The 25,567-nt window shown below is 44.0% G+C and overlaps 1 protein-coding gene across 1 annotated transcript in view; it reads right to left on the reverse strand.

The window, feature by feature from the left end:
* The window catches only part of LOC120916886 (latent-transforming growth factor beta-binding protein 3-like), a 2,124,401-nt gene that overhangs the window by 1,553,550 nt on the left and 545,284 nt on the right, over nt 1-25,567 (reverse strand). Inside the window, 1 exon segment of the mRNA XM_040327823.1 lies at nt 21,618-21,835. Within this exon segment, the coding sequence (XP_040183757.1) occupies nt 21,618-21,835 (218 nt within the window).

The following is a 25,567-nucleotide window of genomic DNA, read 5'->3' on the forward strand; positions in this document are numbered from 1 at the left end:
AATGCATCGGCTTGGAGATAGTAATCTGAAATGTCAGTACAATTTCTTCTAATCCTCAGAAGTTGACTTTGAGGCAGTGGCGGAATTATCATAGTGGCAGCAGTCGCATGTGCGACTGGGCCCTGTAGTTCCACCAATTCAGGGGGGCCCACCTAACTGTCCTGTCACTGTGTGTGTCATTGGTTCGTTCCGTCGTGGGGAGGGGGGCTTTCGTCAGCTGAGGGGAGAGAGAGAAGGCAGCGCTGAGACTGTAGACCGTCCCGCCCCCGCCCCTGCCTATCCAGAGACAGAGAATGTAGGGAGGGGCAGACACTGCTGACACCAATTGAAAGAAGGTGGGGGAGGAGCTGCAGGAGGTCGCAGCCACTGTAGAGACACAGAGCAATGCAGGGGAAAACCAAGTGGAAACTGACAGCAAGTAAGTCTCTGATCCTGGCACCCAGCGCTGCCAATGTACCCAGTCAGTGACAGTCCCCACCACCACTGCTGATTCCATCCCACCCCACCACTGCCACTCATCCCTCCCACCCAGCACTGATACTCATCCCTAGCTCCCCCCACCACTGACACTTATCCCATTCCCCCAAGCAATCACACTCATCCCACCCACCCACCACTGCCACTCACCCCCCCCTCCACCACTGCCACTCATTTCTCCCTCCACAGCACTGCCACTCATGCCACCCACCACTGCCACTCATTCCTCCCTCCCTCCACCACTGCCACTCATCCCATCCCCCCCAGAAATCTCACTCATCCCCCCCCAGCACTGCCACTCATTCCTCCCTCCCTCCACCACTGACACTGACACATGCTCCAGGGTTTCCATGCGGCCCCCTGTACACCTGGATAGGAGGGTCTGCATATAGAGGAACCTATCCCTTCATTTTCCTTCTGCAGCAGCTGAAAGGCTGCAGGAGGAAAATGAAGGGGAATGGTTCCTCTATATGCAGCCCCTCCCCGTGCTATCCACCATTTGCTGCCCCAATCTCCTGTGTACTCTTTGGCCCCCCTCCCCCACAGTGCTGCCGGGTTCCCCCCTCTCCTCTCCTTCCCGGCTGCTGCGGGGGGATGTTTTCTGCATGGAGCGTGGGGAAGGGACCAGTAAATGTGTAATTTACCGGCTCCTCCCTTGTCTCAATGAATAGGGATCACTGACCCAGTTCATTTATAACTGAGACATGGTAAACTATGTTTACTATGCTTCAGTTTGTGAATGAACAGGAAGCTCTGTATGGAGCTATTTCTGTCCATTCATTCTGTGCAGCTGTGGCTGCAGAAATGGAGATTGTGGGCTGTGTCCTCAATCTCATTTCTCTGTTTCAAAGATGAAACGTCAGAAGTCTGTTTAGACCCCTGATATCACACCCACAGTCCAAATTTCCCATTGTGCACACTCCTGGAATGCACGCTTAAGGTACTGGATGCTGTAGCGACCGCTAGCTGGATACTGGAACCTGTAGATATTGGCCAGCACATCAAGGATCATCAATTTCATCCAAACGTTTTTTTATTCAAAAAAACTCACATCACAAAACAATGTAGTACAACGTTTTGGAGCCATGTAGGACCCCTTTGTCAGGGGTCCTGCGTGGCTCTGAAAAGTTTCACTACATTGTTTTGTGATGTGAGCTTTCTTGAATAAAAAAACATTTGGACGAAATTGATGATCCTTGGTGTACTGGGGAATATCTACATATGATATCTCACCCAAGCCCCCCGCCCCCCCAATGGGCTCCTAAAAAAAAAATAGAAAAATAAATAAAGTGGTAACAAATAAAATAAAAAAAAATACTGACACCAGTGTCGGTGTTACTAGGGTCCCAAAGCGACCAAGCTCTGGCATTCTGCCACCATGGGTGTGCCCCGACTCGTGGTCAGGGGGGGCCCTTTATGGTTTCTTGCACCCGGGCCCTGAAGGTTCTAGTTACGCCTCTGCTTTGAGGTACTCCCTCTAGCCATGATGAGTGGTGACAACTATCGACCGAAATTAAACAATTCCGGTTGGTAGTTTTGAAGAAGGTTTTTGTCACCAATTGTCCCTCTTGGACCATAATTTCTAGATCTAAAAAGTGTATGTTAGAACTATTTGCTTCGTAGGATAAACTAATTCCTACTTGATTGTTATTCAAAGTCCACATGAATTCATCTAGGGATCCTTGATCGCCATCCTATAGGAGGAGGATGTCATCTATGTGATGGGCCCAAAGAATGATCTCGGGCCTGTTTAAAGCATACACGACATCCTCCTCCCACTTGGCCATAAAAATATTAGCCAGACTGGGGGCAAATATCGCCCCATTGCTACACCCTTTAGTTGAAGGTAAAATTCCCTGTTGTACCAGAAATAACTGTGTACAGTAGCGAACTGTAGTAGATCCATAATGAATCTCTTTTGAGTACCGGAAATCACTGTATTTCTGGCCAGAAACCACTCAACTGCTGATAGGCCAAGATCATGTGAAATACAAGTATACAGCGAGGCTACGTCCGCCCTGACCAGCAGCATACCCTGACTGTAACTAGTTTGCTGTAACAAGGAAATAACAACATGTCTGGTATCTTGTAAATATGATGGTATAGATTTCACTATGGGTTGCAAATGTAAATCAATATATTACCCTATTCGGCAAGTTACCAAATTGATCCCACTTATAATGGGGCACCCTGGTGGATGATGGGCATCTTTGTGTACTTTAGGTAAATAGTATATCACTGGAATTCGTGGAGCCAAAGGTACTAGAAATGTATTTTCTTTTTTATCCAGGATGCCTAATGCCGCGTACACACGATCATTTGTCAGCATGAAAAAAAACTTTGTTTTTCAGCATGTCCAAAAAACGTAGTTTTTCCAACTTCATCATTTAAAACGATGTTGCCCACACACCATTGTTTTTAAAAAATGATGAACAAAGCGCGGTGACGTACAACACGTACGACGGCACTCTAAAGGGGAAGTTATGTTCGCCTTTGGGCTGCTTTAGCTAATTCTGTGTTAGTAAAAGGCGATTCGCGCTTTTTTGTCTGTTACACCATGATGAATGTGCTTACTCCATTATGAATGGTAGTTTTACCAGAACGAGCGCTCCCGTCTCATAACTTGCTTCTGAGCATGCGTGGGTTTAAAACCTTGTTTTAGCCCACACACGATCATGTTTTACAACCTAAAAAACGACATAGTTTAAAACGAAGAATTTATTGTTTGAGGAAAGAATGGACTTTCTAGGCACCAATGGTTAACACAGAATAAATATTTATTGATGCAATCCCAAACAAATGGGTGATTGAACCAACATTTACAGTACAAAAAATAAAAAATACATTAAAAGCATGAATAGTCACAGAATGGTTCTGTAATACTGTACAACTCGGATGGAGTTGTGCTAAAACCACAATGAGTCCACTAAGGACATCAACAAAAGTTGATGAACAAACATAAGTTTTGATAGGTGTATTTGTGCATGAGCTCTACATGTTTCGCAGTTGAATGCTTCTTCAGGAGCTATAGACTTTCTAAACAGGAAAACATAGACTATTATTGGTTTACATTTTGGTGTATCGTTACATATTTATAGGTACCAACAGTTTGTATGCAATGTGTACTAAAGCACTGTAATAGAGCATGCATCAATGACAGGTTGCCACAGCGCCACCAAGGGGACAGCACAAAAAGGGACCAAGTGCAAGAAGTGTAGGGACATGCCACATACCCTTAATAATAAGAAAAGTGGGTCCATGCAGGAACTTAACATCACCAGTGTGGACATATTCGCCAACTACTGAGGGTGCCAAAGGGTAATAGAAGAGCAAGGTAACAATGACAGTGAGGACAGGAGTAGAGGTCAGAAAAACTCCCCTAGACAACGATAGGAGGTAGATAGGTCTATGTGTGAAGACAGCAGAGACTAGGCGGTTAAGGGCAAAAATGAGCCTACCATCCACGGTAATGGATAAAGGTAAGTGTAGATTCCAATGGCTGGATCAAGAAGTAAAAGGTCCAGACTTCAAAAATGATTGGGGTGTAAAGGAGGCTGGTAGATGAATCTAATAGGGCCAATAGAACAGTACTAATAAGAACTCCACAACAGAAAAAGATTTTTTATCCCATCAGGTAAAGTGGGACAATAAAAATAAAATAAGAGAGTATATATATATATATATATATATATATATATATATATAAATACATACCCAGATGTGTATACCACAGCGATTAGTAGACTGGTCAATGTTTGTGAGTAGATGCAAAAATGCAGATGTAAGCTGCATAAATATAAGTGAGGGAAATTAGTCCCATAAGAGTAGGGGAGGTATCCTTACAGGTGAAGACCAGAGTATGTATAGAGCTGCGGTGGTGTGGAGGGGTATCTAATCAAAAAAGGTACATAGAGAAATATTCTGAATAAATAAAACGCCCATTTAAAAGGAGTATGTCAAATTACACCAGCATGCCAAAACACTAAAGCAGGTATTATCAGTGTACTCACCGAGCCCAGATTCACATAATGTCTCACACGCCACTACGTTGGGGAGGTAGCCTCTAACTACATGGGCTACCTGTCCTGTTATGAAGGTGCATGTCTCCAATCACGTGTGTGGATGGGACTTCCGCATCACGTGACCCGGCCATAATCCACGAGAGCCAATCACCCTGCTCAGAAGCCCTGCGAGCGTCAAATGAGGGAGTGGAAGCGCACGCCCCGCCAACGAAAAAGGGGGATCGCTTCACTTAACCCCTCATGTTCCACAGCATGAGAGCCATGCTGTGGTAACCTGGCCGTACACATCCCGCAATGGACCCCAGGAAGGTGCCAATGCTGGGATTGGCGCTCTTCTATTACCCTTTGGCACCCTCAGTAGTTGGCGAATATGTCCACACTGGTGATGTTAAGTTCCTGCATGGACCCACTTTTCTTATTATTAATGGTATGTGGCATGTCCATACACTTCCTGCACTTGGTCCCTTTTTGTGTTGTCCCCTTGGTGGCGCTGTGGCAACCTCAGTCATTGATGCATGCTCTATTACAGTGCTTTAGTGCACATTGGATACAAACTGTTGGTACCTATAAATATGTAACGATACACCAAAATGTAAACCAATAATAGTCTATGTTTTCCTTTTTAGAAAGTCTATAGCTCCTGAAGAAGCATTCAACTGTGAAACATGTAGAGCTCATGCACAAATACGCCTATCAAAACTTACGTTTGTTCATCAACTTTTGTTGATGTCCTTAGTGGACTCATTGTGGTTTTAGCACAACTCCATCCGAGTTGTACAGTATTACAGAACCATTCTGTGACTATTCATGTTTTTAATGTATTTTTTATTATTTGTACTGTAAATGTTGGTTCAATCAGAGTCGGTTCACACTGGGGCGACTTGGGATCCGACTTGAAGTCGTCTCAAGTCGTCCCAAGTCGCGCTGTCCAGAAAAGCAATGTAAGTGAATGGGAGCGGTGTTAATACACACTACTTAAGTCACTCCGACTTCAGAAGAAGTTCCTGTACTACTTCAATCCGACTTCTAGGCGATTTGTACCCATTGATTTCAATGGAAGTCGCTTCCAAGTCTGATCACTGTCTTTAACTGAAGCTACTTTCCAGGAAGATAACATACATTTCTCAGGCAAACCCCTCCCTCCCCCTCCCTCTCCCAGAGCTGATGGTTGTTTTATTGGCCACTGGAATGTCTCCTGTCCTGGAGACAACTTCAAGTCGTGTTGTAAATCTCCCCAGATTGCCCTGTGGTTCATGCTCAAGTCGTGTCGGAGTCGCTTCTGAAAGTCGTGCTGGAAGTCGTGTCGCCCTAGTGTGAACCGACTCTCACCCATTTGTTTGGGATTGCGTCAATAAATATTTATTCTGTGCTGTGTTAATCATTGGTGCCTAGAAAGTCCATTCTTTCCTCAAACAATAAATTCTTCTACTACTATCTAGGACGTGGCACTGCAGTACCCCAGGACACCCATAGTCCATCCTATGGTTTGTGTACCTTAATTCTTTTTTAGAAATAGTTTAAAACGACGTTAAAAAATGCAGCATGTTCAAATTTTTTTTGTCGTTTTTCAGAACCTGAAAAACGATGTGTAGCCCACACACGATCATTTTAAATGTTTTTTTCATGCTGAAAAATGATCGTGTGTACGCGGCATTACTGTTCCCCCATGTTGATGAGGTCAGCCAATGATTTTAAATCCATGGTGGGATTTTTTGGCAGCTTCACATAAGTCGCAGCATCACTCAAGATTTTGGTCATCTCTGAGTGCTAATCTTGTTAATCCCTCCATCTTTATCTGCAGGGCGGATGATAAGGTCTTTACGTTCACATAAAGATTTTAGACCATTCTTTATATTTGGGTCAAAATATGTTTTTTTGGGAGGAAGTGCTTCCAGATCCTTCAAGACCATATCCCTGAATACTTTGGCAGAAGGTTCCATGATTATAGTTATAGGGGGATCAATCATATCTGTTATCCTCCCCATCCATATAACTATATTAGGGATTTGAAGGTCCTCTTCTATGTTTTTCTCTTAAAGGTGTAAATCTATTCTGGGTGTGAATCTGGGTTCTCAGGTATATGTCTGATACTTGTTATAGTTTCTATTCCAATTAGGGGATTGTTCGTATCCATAATAGTCATGGGAACTATCTCTCTGACCCTCATTTCTGCCACAAACTCCTTTACCTTTACCTCTACCTCTAAAGTTGGATGGTGGACCTTTATAGTAGGTGGTGGGGGTAGGGGGTCTTGTTGGTCTATGATTAGATCCCCTTGTCCCTTGAGAGGGACCGGCTTTATCCAACAAAGGAGGAAGGAAAGTGTTCTAGGAACATTAATGGGAGGTTGGGACATATCTATCTGTGATGATGCACCCTCCCCATTTTCTGCTAAGGCATCCTTTTTTTCCATCTAAAAACACAATTATTCTTCTTTAAATAGTTTTTTATTGATTTTTTTACAATTAAAAATCTTACATACTTTGCAAATCAATTTGCAAATCATCCATAAAAATACAAAACAGTCACAAAATACCCAAAACGACATAATAGAAAAAAAAGACATTAAAGATACATATAGGTACATAAATGGATCCGTCCTCTAATATACATTTTAAACAAGTCTATGCCGCAGCATATGCCCTTAATTCTCCTGGGTCTAGGATCTAAGTAATAAACAAGAGAGAAAGGCTGGATAGAGAGACATGTTGGTTGTGAGTGTCACCGGCGCAAAAGGAAATAAATAAATAAATGTGAACCGTGATCTGCTGCAGTACTGTGTGCCCTTAGTGGGGGTCAATAGTGCTCTAAGAAGAAAAATGTTACTGCGCTGATCTAATTATCCAGAGGTATTTAATCTCTGGGAATATGGACATAAGTGAAATGTCAGGGCCACAATGTACCCAATCTTAAATGTGAATAACCTGAATACAAACAATAAAAAATATAAAAAATATATGAGTCATACAAATGTGACACAGTGATTTCAAACTTAAATCATATATCTAGATCAGGGGTCTCCAAACTTTTTACTTCGAGGGCCACATTCTATATTTTACACATATTCGCGGGCCGGAAACATAATTTATAAATAAATCCACAGTAGAAGAAGAATAGAATAGAATTTGACTTACTGCTGACAGCAGGACTGGATGGTGCTCCTATATTCTTTGCTGGCACCTAAACGCTGGAGCATCATGCAGCGGGGCTAAACTTCCAGCGTGCATGAGGCTTTACATCCGTGTCCCCATCCATCTGTGTCCCCATCCATCTGTGTGCCCATCCATCTGTGTGCCCATCCATCTGTGTCCCCATCCATCTGTGTGCCCATCCATCTGTGTCCCCATCCATCTGTGTCCCCATCCATCTGTGTCCCCATCCATCTGTGTCACCATCATCTGTGTCCCCATCAGTCTCTCCATTCATCTGTGTCCCCATCAGTCTCCCCATTCATCTGTGTCCCCATCAGTCTCCCCATTCATCTGTGTCCCCATCCATCTGTGTCCCCATCCATCTGTGTCCCCATCCATCTGTGTCCCCATTCATCTGTGTCCCCATCAGTCTCCCCATTCATCTGTGTCCCCATCAGTCTCCCCATTCATCTGTGTCCCCATCCATCTGTGTCCCCATTCATCTGTGTCCCCATTCATCTGTGTCCCCATCAGTCTCCCCATTCATCTGTGTCCCCATCAGTCTCCCCATTCATCTGTGTCCCCATCCATCTGTGTCCCCATCCATCTGTGTCCCCATTCATCTGTGTCCCCATCAGTCTCCCCATTCATCTGTGTCCCCATCCATCTGTGTCCCCATCCATCTGTGTCCCCATTCATCTGTGTCCCCATCAGTCTCCCCATTCATCTGTGTCCCCATCAGTCTTCCCATTCATCTGTGTCCCCATCAGTCTTCCCATACATCTGTGTCCCCATCATGTGTCCCCATTCATCTGTGTCCCCATCATCTGTGTCCCCATCAGTCTCCCCATTCATCTGTGTCCCCATCCATCTGTGTCCCCATCCATCTGTGTCACCATCATCGGTGTCCCCATCAGTCTCTCCATTCATCTGTGTCCCCATCAGTCTCCCCATTCATCTGTGTCCCCATCAGTCTCCCCATTCATCTGTGTCCCCATCCATCTGTGTCCCCATCCATCTGTGTCCCCATCCATCTGTGTCCCCATTCATCTGTGTCCCCATCAGTCTTCCCATTCATCTGTGTCCCCATCAGTCTTCCCATACATCTGTGTCCCCATCATGTGTCCCCATTCATCTGTGTCCCCATCATCTGTGTCCCCATCAGTCTCCCCATTCATCTGTGTCCCCATCAGTCTCCCCATTCATCTGTGTCCCCATCCATCTGTGTCCCCATCCATCTGTGTCCCCATCCATCTGTGTCCCCATCCATCTGTGTCCCCATTCATCTGTATCCCCATCAGTCTTCCCATTCATCTGTGTGCCCATCAGTCTTCCCATACATCTGTGTCCCCATCATCTGTGTCCCCATTCATCTGTGTCCCCATCATCTGTGTCCCCAATCATCTGTGTCCCCAATCATCTGTGTCCCCATCATCTGTGTCCCCATCAGTCTCCCCATTCATCTGTGTCCCCATCATCTGTGTCCCCATCAGTCTCCCCATTCATCTGTGTCCCCATTCATCTGTGTCCCCATTCATCTGTGTCCCCATCAGTCTCCCCATTCATCTGTGTCCCCATTCATCTGTGCCCCCATCCATCTGTGTCCACATCCATCTGTGTCCACATCCATCTGTGTCCCCATCCATCTGTGTCCACATCCATCTGTGTCCCCAATTATCTGTGTCCCCATCATCTGTGTCCCCATCAGTCTCCCCATTCATCTGTGTCCCCATTCATCTGTGTCCCCATCAGTCTCCCCATTCATCTGTGTCCCCATTCATCTGTGTCCCCATCAGTCTCCCCATTCATCTGTGTCCCCATTCATCTGTGCCCCCATCCATCTGTGTCCACATCCATCTGTGTCCCCATCCATCTGTGTCCACATCCATCTGTGTCCCCAATTATCTGTGTCCCCATTCATCTGTGTCCCCATTCATCTGTGTCCCCATCAGTCTCCCCATTCATCTGTGTCCACATCCATCTGTGTCCACATCCATCTGTGTCCCCAATTATCTGTGTCCCCATTCATCTGTGTCCACATCCATCTGTGTCCACATCCATCTGTGTCCCCATTCATCTGTGTCCCCATCCATCTGTGTCCCCATCCATCTGTGTCCCCATCCATCTGTGTCCCCATCCATCTGTGTCCCCATCCATCTGTGTCCCCATCCATCTGTGTCCCCATCAGTCTCCCCATTCATCTGTGTCCCCATTCATCTGTGCCCCATTCATCTGTGCCCCCATCCATCTGTGTCCCCATCCATCTGTGTCCCCATCCATCTGTGTCCACATCCATCTGTGTCCCCATTCATCTGTGTCCCCATCCATCTGTGTCCCCATTCATCTGTGTCCCCATCAGTTTCCCCATCCACCTGTGTCCCCATTCATCTGTGTCCCCATCAGTCCTTCCATTCATCTGTGTCCCCATCGGTGTCCCCAATCATCTGTGTCCCCAATCATCTGTGTCCCCATCACTCATCAGGCTATCCCCACAAATTGGTGTCCCCATTAGAGCCCCCCCCCCCCATCATTCATCCGAGTCTTCCTGCACGGTGTCCCCATCACAGCCCACCCCCGCCTGCATATTTGTGTCACCATTAGAGCCATCAGCCCCCCTCCTCACATGTTTGTGTCCCCATAAGAGCCACCAGCACCCCCACATTTGTGTCCCCATCAAACCCCACAGATATTTGTGTCCCCATCAGAGTCATCACCCCCCCCCCACATTTATGTCCCCATCAGAATCATCAGGCCCCCCCCCACATGTGTGTCCCCATCAGACCCCACAGATATTTGTGTCCCCATCAGAGTCATCACCCCCCCCCCCCCACATTTATGTCCCCATCAGTCATCAGCCCCCCCCCCACATGTATGTCCCCATCAGAGTCATCAGCCCCCCCCCCCACATTTGTGTCCCCATCAGAGTCATCACCCCCCCCCCTACATTTATGTCCCCATCAGTCATCAGCCCCCCCCCCACATGTATGTCCCCATCAGTCATCAGCCCCCCCCCTACATGTATGTCCCCATCAGAGTCATCACCTCCCCCCCACATTTATGTCCCCATCAGAGTCATCACCCCCCCCCCACATTTATGTCCCCATCAGTCATCAGCCCCCCCCACATGTATGTCCCCATCAGAGTCATCACCCCCCCACATTTGTGTCCCCATCAGAGTCATCAGAGCCCCCCCCCACATGTATGTCCCCATCAGAGTCATCAGCCCCCCCCACATGTATGTCCCCATCAGAGTCATCACCCCCCCCCCCACATTTATGTCCCCATCAGTCATCAGCCCCCCCCCCACATGTATGTCCCCATCAGAGTCATCAGCCCCCCCCCCCACATTTGTGTCCCCATCAGAGTCATCAGCCCCCCAAAATGTGTGTCCCCGTCAGTCTACAACCCCCCTCCACGTGTGTCCCAAGCAGAGTCATCAGCCCCCAGATGTTTGTGCCCCATCAGAGCCATTCAACCCACCCCCACACAAGTGTATCAGCCCCCCCTCCTTGCATGTGTCCAGCGCGTCTCCACTCTCCATCACTGGCTGTGCAGACCTGCTGCATCTCCTGACTCCCGCCCCGCTGGTATTACACACTCGTTACTGGTTAACAGCGAGGCGGGAGGCGGGAGCAGGGAGGCGGCAACGGGTCTGCCCTAAACACCTCATTGGCTGCTGGGATGCCGTGGTCCCAGCAGCCAACACACACAGTGAGACGCCGGGAGGGATTGCGGGACCTGCGCTGCATATTGCCGGGGGCGAATATGCAGCGCAGGTTCCACAACTAACAGGTGGACTAAGGATTCACGCTGCGGGCCGGAAGAAATGGCCTGGCGGGCCGGATGTGGCCCGCGGGCCGTAGTTTGGAGACCCCTGATCTAGATCAGTGTGTCAGCATACAATCCATATGCCACAGTGCTTCTATGAGAAAAATGGCTGTTGTTGCTGCTACTGACCAACCAAATAGTGAAAACAATGCGAAAGATATTACAAAAAATATTATATATATATATGTGTGTATAAAAACACAATATGCAGTATGCCAACTGCACCGTGAGTTGTCCAATAACCGATATTGGAACAAAATAAAATAAATATCAATAAAAGTGAAATAATTATCAAACAACCATACAAATGTGCAATGTGCTGGCTGCACTTAAAAATCGTCCAAATGACAGGCAATCTTGCTCTTATACAATAGGTTCCAGCAAACACAAGGTTCAATATTGGTAATGCTGTGTACAGGAATGTGCCGCTATCTCTTCCACCCGACAAAGATGTGCCACCATCACCAATGGTTAAAATCAACACTCACCAGACCCCAGATATTATTAGGCTCCAAAGTGGTGTCTTTTCTTTGTCGGTCAGTGGGTGTTGCCTCCTTTTCCCTTTTACAAGGTGTCATCAATTCCTCAAAAACAAGGGGCTCATCATGGTGTAGTATATTAAAATATGTATTTATTTAAAAAAGGTAAAAAAATATAACACTTACAATATAAAGTGCCTCTGACCGGCACTGAGTGTCTCTGGCAGTGTCAACCGTTAAAAGCCGCTGACCAGCATTTAAGTGGCGTCCTAAGAGGTGTGCTTGTCCCGCTGTGCTCCGCATGTATTGCTACAAGGGGTCCGTGCGCGCTGGTGTGCTGCACCCTCAATGTGTGTGTCCAAACAGCCTCTACGCGTTTCGCTAGTTGCGTCGTCAGGAGAGCTCTCCTGACGACGCAACTAGCGAAACGCGTAGAGGCTGTTTGGACACACACATTGAGGGTGCAGCACACCAGCGCGCACGGACCCCTTGTAGCAATACATGCGGAGCACAGCGGGACAAGCACACCTCTTAGGACGCCACTTAAATGCTGGTCAGCGGCTTTTAACGGTTGACACTGCCAGAGACACTCAGTGCCGGTCAGAGGCACTTTATATTGTAAGTGTTATGTATTTATTTAAAAAAGGTAAAAAAATATATTTTAATATACTACACCATGATGAGCCCCTTGTTTTTGAGGAATTGATGACACCTTGTAAAAGGGAAAAGGAGGCAACACCCACTGACCGACAAAGAAAAGACACCACTTTGGAGCCTAATAATATCTGGGGTCTGGTGAGTGTTGATTTTAACCATTGGTGATGGTGGCACATCTTTGTCGGGTGGAAGAGATAGCGGCACTTTCCTGTACACAGCATTACCAATATTGAACCTTGTGTTTGCTGGAACCTATTGTATAAGAGCAAGATTGCCTGTCATTTGGACTATTTTTAAGTGCAGCCAGCACATTGCACATTTGTATGGTTGTTTGATAATTATTTCACTTTTATTGATATTTATTTTATTTTGTTCCAATATCGGTTATTGGACAACTCACAGTGCAGTTGGCATACTGCATATTGTGTTTTTATACACACATATATATATATAATATTTTTTGTAATATCTTTCGCATTGTTTTCACTATTTGGTTGGTCAGTAGCAGCAACAACAGCCATTTTTCTCATAGAAGCACTGTGGCATATGGATTGTATGCTGACACACTGATCTAGATATATGATTTAAGTTTGAAATCACTGTGTCACATTTGTATGACTCATATATTTTTTATATTTTTTATTGTTTGTATTCAGGTTATTCACATTTAAGATTGGGTACATTGTGGCCCTGACATTTCACTTATGTCCATATTCCCAGAGATTAAATACCTCTGGATAATTAGATCAGTGCAGTAACATTTTTCTTCTTAGTGATAGAGAGACATGGAAGCAGATCCCCTTCCCCATCCCCACCCCTCCAAGAGGGGAAGAAAAAATAAATAAATAAAAAAGGGGAGAGAAAAAAAAGGGGGGGGGAGTCATATGCATAAACGTGCGTACTAATCTACAAGTATGCATGCACGTCTTTATGTAAGTGACTTTACCCCAGATCTATACCCCCACATACCTGTGTCTATTTATCTTACTTTTAAGGGGGAGGTATCTCCCCATCCCCATTACCATCCACCTTCAAATTGTGCAAAAAAAAAAACAAGAATACTAATAAAAATAAATATGTATATATTCCTTTACGTGTCTTTCATAACCCCTATATAAACAACTCTAGCCCCTCTTTCCCGTGTCTATCTATCTTTATTTCCGAGAGGAAATCATCTCTATCCCCATACTGTTACCTACAACTTGTGCTAAACGAACAAAAAAAAGGGGGGGGGGGGGTTTGAAGGGACGGGGAAGAGAATCAAGGAAGAGGACCCTTACTCCCCCCTCCCTCACAAGGAGGGGGAGCGGAGGGGGCGCATCAGGGATCAAGCGACTAAGCACTCCCTCCATCCCCCATGGTTCCCAAGTAAATTGGGGTCTGTTTAAATTCTAGCCATTTCTTCCATGTACCCTGAAATCTTGTTTCTGCGTCCCTTTGGAGACATACTAATTCTTCCATTACCCTTGTTCTATCTCTCTAAACCAGTCCTTTATATTTCGGAATTATTGCTTTCGCTGTATTCAACAGGAAGGGAGTACCGTATCTTTCCATAAGACGCACCTGACCATAAGGCGCACCTAGGTTTTAGAGAAGGAAATCAAGAAAAAAAATATTCGGAACCAAATGGTGTAATAAAATATTTTCCAAGAGCCCATGAAATGCAGCCTGACCATTGCCAAAAAACGCAGCCTGACCATTGCCATAAACGCAGCCTGACCATTGCCGTAAACGCAGCCTGACCATTGCCGTAAACGCAGCCTGACCATTGCCATAAACGCAGCCTGACCATTGCCATAAACGCAGCCTGACCATTGCCATAAACGTAGCCTGACCATTGCCATAAACGCAGACTGACCATTGCCATAAATGATAAACGCTGACTGACCATTGCCATAAATGATAAACGCAGACTGACCATTGCCATATATGATAAACGCAGACTGACCATTGACCCCCTGTCCATAACTCACATCTGCACACCCACCCATTCATAACCCCCTTCTTTCTGGCTTTACCCACGCAGTGTACAGCACTTGTGACTGCAACTCTTTTCACTTGCCAGTGGCAGCCATGGGAACATCAGGCATGGGGGTCACCATCCGGACATCTGAAGCTCAGCGTGTAATGCCCCACCTCCTGCCCATCATCACACAGCGCTGGGCAACTGTCTCCGTTGTTTCAGTGCAGCAGCTCAGAGATTCTGTGGAAGCCAGCGGGACAGATGCGTTCAGAGCTAGCAAGCACAGAACTGAGGCTTCTGTGTTTACTAGTAGACAGCGCGGTGAGCACATCTGAGCTGAGCCACTGAGGAGGGTAGGCAGAGCTTCCGTCAGTTGTTTAGAGTGCGGCCATTCACTGGCCGCTTATGGGATGCTAGTTCCCACCCTACCTCCCCGGCAAAGTCTCTCTGCTGTTTTTATCACTGCAGGTCTGCCTGGGGGTCTGTAGCTGGGGACAGTTATGTGTGTGGGAGTCGGGACTTGCAGAGGGGGGCTTTTTTCTTGCTTTGATGCTGCCCCTGCAATATGCACTGGGCGGAGGGTGGTACCAGCGGCGGCGGGGGGCGGTGCCTGTCGTATATTCGCACTAAAAGACGCAGGGACATTTTCCACATATTTCTGGGGGAAAAAAGTGCGTCTGAGGCCGGGTACACACGGACAAACATGTATGGTGAAAGCGGTCCGTCGGACCGTTTTCACCATACATGTCTGCCAGAGGGCTTCTGTACGATGGTTGTACACACCATCGTACAGAAGTCCGCGCGTAAACAATACGCGGGGCGTGTCCGCGGTGTCGCCGCGTCGATGACGCGGTGTCGCCGCGACAATGACGCGGCGACGTGGGCGGCCCGCCTTTAAAATGCTTCCACGCATGCGTCGAAGTCATTCGACGCATGCGAGGGACGGCGGGCGCCTGGACATGTACGGTAGGTCTGTACTGACGACCGTACATGTCCGAGCGGGCTGAATTCCAGCGGGCTGTTTTAAAACAAGTCCAGGAATATTTGTCTGCTGGGAAAAGGCCCGGCGGGCAAATGTTTGCTGGAATTCGGCCCGCTCGCACCTACACACGACCAAACATGTCTGCTGAAACTGGCCTGCGGGCCAGTTTCAGCAGACATGTTTGGTCGTGAGTATGGGGCCTAAGGCTTCATTTCCACTGACGTTTTTACAGCCACTTTTCTGAGCATTTTTTACAGCTTAAAAATGCCTGTCCATGTTATTCTATGGCATCATGCCCACATAGGCGTTTTTGAGCTGCAAATGGCATAGGCGTTTTTGAACTGTAAAAAAAACGCAGGACCAGGGCGTTCTGAAGCTCCAGAGTAGAGCTGTAAAAACGCCAGACGTTAAAAAACGCGCGAACACGCTCAAAAACGCTACCACGGCGTTTTTGAGCAAAATAAACATGGACAGGCGTTTTTAAGCTGTAAAAAAGGCTAACACAAGTGGCTGTAAAAACGCCAGTGGAAATGAAGCCTTATAGTGCGGAAAATACGGTAAGTGCTGCTCTGTACTTCTTCCTAGAGCCCCCAATCGCATAAAACAAACTTCCAGGGATCCAATTCTATCTCCGTCCCATCAATCCTTTTAATTAAGTCCAATACTTCTACCCAGTATGGCTGGATCAAACTGCCTTGCCACCATATATCCTTCTAAGGAAGAAAAAGAAGAAGAGTATAACAGATAATGGAATTTTCAATTTAAGTAAAACAATATTCACAGATGCAGAGAAATTAGTTCTTGACAAAGGACTTAAATTTGTTCCTCCCAAATCACTCAATAAATTTCCCACATTTATTCATGTGCATAGAAAATGTAATATTCAAAGCTATTTTGCCACTAATCCTATCAGACCTTCCCTCCCTAAAATCATGTCACATATAGTACATTCAGACCTTTCCAACCCTTCCCTTTTCAACCCCCATGCCCCACGGCACCTTCTGTCAAAGTATTCAGGGATATGGTCTTGAAGGACCTGGTAGCACTTCCTCCCAAAAAAAACATATTTTGACCCAAATATAAAGATTGGTCTAAAATCTTTATGTGAGCGTAAAGACCTTTTTATCCACCCTGCGGATAAAGGTGGAGGGATTGTTATCCTTGATAAACAAGATTAGCACTCAGAGATTACCAAAATCTTGAGTGATGCTGCGACTTATGTGAAGCTGCCAAAAAATCCCACCATGGATTTAAAAAAAATTAGGGCTGTGCAAATTAACTTTTAATTAATTGATTCATCTTTAATTTTTTTGATCGATCAAAATCTTTTTGATCGATTAAAATTCTTTTGATTGGTACTCACCTCTCCGCCGGCTTCTGGGCCTTCAGGGAGTTTCGTCGGAGATCCAGTAACATCACGGACACCGGCGGGGGCTTGCCATGTCCATCTGAAGTGCTCTTTTGCTGTGCCTTCATATCTGCATACTGGCGGGACCTTACTATCTGTCACACGCAAGGGTTTTTCCCTCTATCACTTCCCTCTATCAACCTGGGATTCTACAACCATCCACTGGGAGTTGTGATAGTTCCCTTCATGGGACATCTACATGCCGACGGACTGATGTTAACCTCTCCTCATCTGGATTCAGCAGTGGTATTGTTGTACACATTTTTATACCAGTATCATACTTAGCTACATGTTTTTATGACTGCTTTTGGTACCGTTTGGTATTACTCGCACCATTTTTACAGTTTATGTAGCTACATCGATTTTATCTCCAGTGTAATATTTAATTGGTTACCTACTTGAAGACTATAAAAGTTTTAATGCTATTCCCATTGAGCGCTGCCTTTGTGTGTTTTTTGTATCCTGCTATCCATTTTTCCAGTGGTTGGTAGCTGCACTGGGAATCAGCCTACAAGGAGATCAGCTAAAAGTAGTTGGATCTGTATGTGCGTTATAATTAATCGAAATTAGTCGATTAATCGATTAAAAAAAAAATTATTAATCGAACAGAAAAATTTTGATCAGTAACAGCCCTAAAAAAAATCATTGGCTGACCTTATTGACATGGGGGCACAGTTAGGCATCCTGGATAAAACAGAAAAATAGTTTTTAGTACCTTTTGGCTCCACGAATTACAGTGATGTACTATTAACCTAAAGTACACAAAGATGCCCATCATCCACCAGGGTGCCCCATTATAAGTGGGATCAATTCGGTAACTTCCCAAATAGGGAAGTATATCGATTTTCATTTGAAACCCATAGTGAAATCTATACCATCATACTTACAAGATACCAGATATGTTATTTCCTTGTTACAGCAATCTAGTTACAGTGAGGGTGTGCTGCTGGTCACGGCGGACGTAGCCTCCATGTATACTTATATTTCACATGATCTTGGCCTATCAGCAGTTGAGTTGTTTCTGGCCTGAAATACAGTGATTTCCAGTACTCAAAAGAGATTCATTATGGATCTACTACAGTTCGCTACCGGACACAATTTTTTCTGGTTTGTACCAGGGGAATTTTACCTTCAACAAAAGGGTGTAGCAATGGGGGTGAAATTTGCCCCCAGTCTGGCTAATATTTTTATGGCCAAGTGGGAGGAGGATGTCGTGTATGCTTTAAACAGGCCAGAGATCATTCTCTGGGCCCGTTACATAGACGGCACCCTCCTTCTATGGGATGGCGATCAAGGATCCCTAGATGAATTCATGTGAACTTTGAATAACAATCAGGTAGGAATTAGTTTATCCTACGAAGCAAGTAGTTCTAACATACACTTTTTAGATCTAGAAATTATGGTCCAAGAGGGACAATTGGTGACAAAAAACGTCTTCAAAATTATTCACCGGAATTGTTACATTCCGGTCGATAGTTGTCACCACTCATCATGGCTAGAGGAAGTACCTCGAAGTGAACTTCTGAGGATTAGAAGAAATTGTTCTGACCTTTCAGATTAATATCTCCAAGCCAATGTATTAAAATCTAGGTGTGTAGATAAAAGGTTACCAACCCTCAGGCATGGAAGATGAAATCAGGAAAATAACGTTGATAGATAGGAATACACTTATAACTATACAACCGAAACGGATTGTAGAATCCAAACATAAAAACTCTTTTTTTAACCACATTTTCTGTCCAACATAGACAGATAAAAGACATCATACAGAAACATTGGGGGGTGTTAAAAAATGACCCAGTTTTGGGCCCCACACTTCCAATAAGAGCGGGAGTCATTTACAGACATGCACTGTCCCTAATGGGACAGATTGCCCCTAATGTAAGTGACAGCCCTAATGCTCCTAGTTTTTTTCCATTATCAAAAGCCTTTCACCCATGTCGCAGGTGTAAGGTGTCTGCGCAAAAAAACTACAACTTTCAAATCAACTTCTACCTCCATAGAATACCCCATGAAGCATTTTTTCACCTGTGACATGTAGTACATTGTGTACCTTATCACTTGCCCTTGTGGAAAGCAATACATTGGCCATACCATACAAACTTTTTCCATAAGGGTAGGTGAACACATAACCAGTATCAAAAAGGGACGGACTAATCACACTGTGCCAAGGCACTACTTACACTATCATAATAAAAACCCAATGGGTACCAGCTTTCAAATCATTGATAGGTTTGTCCCTCATTGGAGGGGAGATTCTAGTTTGAGGGGTGTATGCAGACTTGAGACATTCTGGATATACCAGCTCAAATGTTATGTACCGCATAGGTTGAATGTGATTGGGATATAAATGCATTTATTAATCACGCTTGATCCCACTCCCATTCTCCATAACATATATTACGTTCCTTTTTCAGTTCATTTACCGGTATATATTTATATTTAATACAGATTTGGACATTTTTTTTTTTTTTTTTTTTGATAAATGTTTGCATAGTTGATTGTACATTTTTATTTCATACATATATGCAGTTCAAATGATTTGGTTTCATGGTTGCTGAGACTAAGTTTAGTATGTTATCCTTAGGATGACAGGGTTCTTCTTTTGTTCATATTTTAACAGATTTGAGTTCCATGTGACCCTGTTTATATGCTTTTCCATAGTTCCCAACCCTTATCCACTTGGTGGGAAAACATATTAATAGAAGGGTTAAGATGTGATTATTTGATATCTCCTAGGCCCCTAGGATTTGCCCCCCGAATTTTCTACCCCCAATTTCAAAGGGTTAAGTGTATTACATTGGTTTATTCCAGGATGATAGCCAAGCCTCTATTACACTTTAAATCGTTTCCTTTATCTCTCACTAGGTGGAGCGCCCGGACGCATTGTCCCATTTTAGTGTGACGAACAAGTCTCTATTACGCTCTGACGTGATTCCTACGTCTCCCACTAGGTGGAACGCATCACTGCAAACAACTAGGAGGAACGCATAGTTCAATCCAATGAGGACAGGATGTAGGAAGAACACCTCCGGGGTTCAGAGCGGAACTTTGACCCTTATGTCTGTGATTCTATCCTGCAGGTACTGCCTCAATAGTTGTCAGTGGAGGGTGGGAGCGTAGAAGATCGGAACTAAGAGGATTGGCGTCCATGGTAATCTCTTAGAGGATTACGTAGTTTTATTGGATTTTTAATCCCGATTGGTGCAAAGTGTATAGAAGGTTAAAAGGGAGGCTTGGAACACATCAGGATGTGACGCAGTGAGGCTATGACGTTACTGCGTTTTGTTCCTATGAGATTTGGAACGTACGCAGAGACCTGGAAGCAGGGTCACATGGATCACCGGTCTTTCGTGGTAATTGAGTCCTATTTAAGCACAGTGAGGTGAGGGCCAAGCGTATGCCCCAGTGGAAGTCTGTGAAGATGAAACGCGTAGGGTACATACGCTGGCTCCAGCCACCTGAATACTGCGCTATTGAAAACTTTTTTCAATTTAGATTTGTTTTTGTTTTGTTTTTGGATTTTTGGATTTGTTATTGGCTGTGAGAGGTTTTTTTTATGGAATACATTTTTATATAGGTTTTTACGCTATGAGGAGGCTTTGTCTTTTCTCTATTTTACAAATACACCATTGCTGGTGAGGTTTATCCGGACCAAAGTTTTTTCCATGTAACTTTGGGTATCAATCGATTGCTGTATGGCTTGAAGAGAGCGTGGAATACAACAGTGATCCACTAAGGAAGAATTCAGGAGCTCTACCAGGACTCCAGTTGAAGCATCGATTTGATATTCACGCCTGTAAGATCCACCGCTGCAAGATGAGTTGGATCCACTCTGTCCGGTAAGAGTACCCATCTCACTTCTCCCTCTCTGGATGATGAAGGGACTTCCGGGTGTTTGTTTCAATATATACAGTTTCCATTTCATATTGAGAGACTGTTGAAATACTCATAGCCACAAAAAGTTATACTTTATGGATCTTGGCAGATATCCAACAATTCTTTGTGGACTAACACATATTTATGAAGACTGGATGTTTTTTTTTTTTTTTCATCAGTTTGTTGTTGTAAGTACTTACATTGGGTTTACATTGTTTAAATTGTGGATGTTTTTACATTACATGGTTTATATAGGACATGAGTTCCCTAAGTTCCCTAAGAATTGTATTTCTTTACACCAATTTGTGATTTATGCACAATTTATTTTGTGTTTTGTGATTTATGCACATTTCTGTTTTGTTTTGTTTTGTTTTGTACAAACAATCTAGTGTTATACACTTGAACTTGTTTTGTGTTTATAGAGCATTACATTTTCCCTGCGATTTTTTTGCAGTACAGCTTTGACGCAAAATAGCAGGATTATTCTCAGTGTTCCCTTCACAGGGTGTCACAGATCATTACTGTGGGAGGAGATAGTTTTATTACCTTCTCCAACCACAGTAGAAGCACTACACATTTATATATAATACTACAAGCTATTCATCTGCTGTATCCTGTCATCTGATGTTTGGATTAAAGCAACTTCTGTGAATAGAATCGGTATTGGGGAGTTCAAGCTATCTGATAAGGATTGTCCTCAGTGATTATATCTGCTTATACAGGCCAGGCATAGAGGTCTCACAAGGGATAAATCGCTTTACAACAATCGGAGTCAGAATATAGTCACTTACAGCTTGCTTGGGCAAGGTGTCTTGAAAGCATCTTCCTAGAGGTTTGAATGTGATGGGACGTGATAATGCTGCTTTATTCCCCTCTGGATGTGGGATTATATGCTGGCCTCCACTTCCTGTTGCTCCTTCAGGTCCAAGGCTATCAATACGGTGAACCTGGATGGATGCATTGGGTGGGTGATGAACTCTGACATTTAGAAGAGGTGGAAGGACCTGAACTGTAAATAAATTACACAAGTCAGACAAAGTAGAGATAGCTAAATCAATAACTAAATGTAGAGGTATATTTATAAATGATTACGGTTTGCAACACACACTATAATTGCTTAATTTCACCTGATTTTCTTAACATCTGACAGAATTGATACACAATGTAAAAAACTAACTGAAAACAAATAAGTTGGATTAAAAAAAAAAAAAACCCTTCTGTAGAATATATCTCCTGATAAATTAAAACAAAAAATGTAATGTAAAATAAAATCAAATATGGGCATCAAACAAATTAACAACAAACTGGTGAAATATAGTATCTAGTTTGTTGTTAATTTGTGTGGTGCACATATTTGAATTCGTTTTTTTGCACTTTATTTGTTTTAAGATTCTTTAGGAGGTTGTCACATTTATAAAGCAGCAAGTGGTGTGTTTTTATGCCAACAGCACAGATTTATTGCTAGCAAATTAAAAATCAATTCTGACCATTTAAAGGCTAATAGGCAAGGGATTTTCAAAAAAATGGCACAGGGGCCTAGGCACTCTCCTGAGGGACATGTGCTAATACAAAACAAACATCTTTAAAAATAAAGTGTTGTTGGGGTGGCAATTGTAATAAAGTTTAAAATTAAACATTACACATGCCCAAATCCTTTAAATAATATGTTTGGGGGGTTGCCCAAAACTTACCTGTGAAGTGGCATACCTGTAAGATATATACTGCACAATGTACTACAGCAAAAGTGAAATTTTCAAAGAAAAAAAATCATTTAAAGCGGAAGTCCACCCTAAAGGGTAAGTTCTGCTTTAAAGAAGAACTCCAGCTTTTCCACCACAAAACAACTGATGCATTGTGCATGTAAATTAATAAAAACCCCACTGTCAGTTTATGTGTAACTTACCTCCTTTAGCTGTATTGACCACTTCAATACAGGGGACTTTCACCCCCTTCCTGCCCAGGCCAATTTCAGCTTTCAGTCACACTTTGAATGACAATTTACAGAGGTGCACTGTCCCTAAAGGGACAGATTGCCCCTAATGTAAGTGACCCTCCTATTGCTCCTAGTTTTTTTCAATTATCAAAAGGCTTTCACCCATGTTGCAGGTGTAAGGTGTATGTTTTTTTATTAAAAGCCAGCAGCTATGCTTTTTGTAGCTACTAACTTTTAATAAACATAAAAAGGCTGGAACTCCACTTGACTCTTGAGTATTGACTCTTGGTCAGCTGTAAACAGGCATAATTCAGGTTTGTTTTCACAAGCTAACATAGAATGGTATAAATTATATTTTTCCCAATAGTGACCCTTGTAAGATCTGAAGGTTCTGCACACGTTGACCAGAAATGTTGTTTACCTTTCGTTATACTTGTAGAAAAGAGAAACCCATGTTCAATTGACTGAGACCCTTTCAATGTACCTGGTATAATTCTAATTCTAATTTTCAATTTTTTTCAGGATATTGGATGTCAACAGTGTCTCATTGTTTCAACGAACAATCCCTCCAAGGTATTTTTATCATTAACTAGGAGAGATTTCACGTGATCTAGACCTCTGTTGGAAAAGTTTTTTATGTTCATTGTGTGACTATTTATTGGAATTTAAAATGGATTCCGATTTCTGGAATGGCTTCTAAAGACACGTTGCTTCTAACTTGTATTTTTCTAGTGTTTCAAGTTACTTCCTAAAATCATAAGCTTTGTAAAACGACACTGTGATTGGCAATAAAGCTGTTTTGCATCATGAGCCACCAGTGAACTTTTAACCAATAGTATTCTTCCTGTTGACTCTATAAAAAGGTCACACACCTCATGTCTGTATGAGACTTCTGCTTTCTTCTCAGCATGAATTGCTCATCCATTTGTACCGGTATATTTGAACTAAATTACTTTACTTCTAGAACACTTGAAGTTTGACTGATCACAGAGGAAGTATTATCCTAACATTTTGGTCCTTGAAGCCACAACCAATGCGTGAAGCTCGGGTCCAATGGTTCTGATCGATCAGAAATTGGTGAGTATCGGATCTCAAAACTCACTGAGAAAATAAGTCCCCCTACTTAACATTAGTGGTCAAATAGGGGCCGATTGCTACCAAGACCCGGGTCCAACCATCTGGTTTTGAACCTGCCGTGATAAAGTCCTTCTAGTGTGTTTGGGAGGTAAGATACTTTAAATTACTTTTAATTTTTTCTCTAAGTCTATTTTCTTTTTTTTTCTTTCTGCTTGATTCTGGTTATGAGTTATAGATGAGTTGTAATAAGAGACATTGGGATTGATTGTATGATATCTTAATAATCCAATGTCACAGGCATTTGGGGCGTTGCCTGAGGTAAAATGGACGTAGCCTGCTGTCCAGGACAGATAAAAAAAAAATATTTGTTGAAGGGTATACCAAATGTCGAAGGTTGAGGACCCGACAATTTAAGCGCTGAAAGTAGCTGAGTGATCTAAACAGATTGCGAGGCCTACTTTCTTCTTGGTGATCACTTCTTCTTTTTGTAAAATAGGTGGTGTAGTACCATCTCCTTCTCTCTTTTTCTAATGATTAACCTTACTGCTAACTTTACAACTTTTTTGAACAAGAGTACTGCAGAGATGGGTTTTAACAATTTTTTTATTCTCCCCATAGTGTGGGGTATCTTGATATTTTTGATTTTCCTGTATTCTTATTGTTGGTATCGTGACCCAAGGGTTGCTACCCCAGTGTTTTACACGTTAAAAGAAAGCCCGATCAGTGAGGTATACGCTGACGGCGCTCGATGGCGTGCACGTGCACGTGAGGTGGAGGCGCGCTCGTAGGTGGGGGGAGTGAAGAGCTGGGAGTCTGCTGGGGACGGATGCAGAGCGGAGCGGAGACGACAGCCCCATCCGCACGCTGCACGCTGCCGACTGGAGAGCAGGACATGGGACACTTGCTGCAGCGTAGCGGAGGTAACGGAAAGCTGCACGAGACGGACCGTTCCATCCTGTTCCACACTATGCTACATGGCAGCATAGGGGCTCATAGCGACTAAACGGAGATGGACGAGAGAGGAGGAGGAGGAGAGCGGGTCGCGCAGCGGGAGGTCTGAATCTGCTCTGATCGCACGGTAGGATACATCTACCCACACCATCACGGGAGGAAGGTTCGGTCTCCATCTCTTTCTTTTGTCTTTCTCTGGCGGAGGTAAAGTAGAGATAGTTCCCAGGGGGATGAAGATAAGGAGGTAATGAAACCGTTGTGAAATACAATCAATGTTGATCGAGCTATATTGGAGGTCTGTTAAAAGTTTGGTCTCACTCAGCCGCGGCCTACCCAGATGGATACACAACTGTCTTTCTAGGAGTTATAAAACCTACCCATAAATATTAAATGGCAAACTCTCTAATTAAGTAAACGGGACTGTGTTACCTAAATAGGTCTGGTGTATTGTGATATAATGTATGGTACAAGGTGAGGATACCTGAGAGGAAAATTGGAGGGACGGCAAGGAGAAAGAGAGGAGTGGCACAGTAACTTATATACAAATAAACATACGAACTTGGATGGGCCCCCCCCTCTCTTGTATAAAAACCTTCCCTACAGTACATACAAAGTGATCCTCAGAAACTGGATACATACAGGAAATATCCTTAACATTTTTGGGATTTTGGGGATTTTCCCAGGTCCTTCCCTGACCCTACATTCCCTGGTAGATAGCGGGAGGAGACATACGCATATGGGAAGAAACCCGGGGGGTACATCTGTGTTTACTGTGTTTAC

Source organism: Rana temporaria, chromosome 11, assembly GCF_905171775.1.
Source record: "Rana temporaria chromosome 11, aRanTem1.1, whole genome shotgun sequence".
Lineage (NCBI taxonomy): Eukaryota > Metazoa > Chordata > Amphibia > Anura > Ranidae > Rana > Rana temporaria.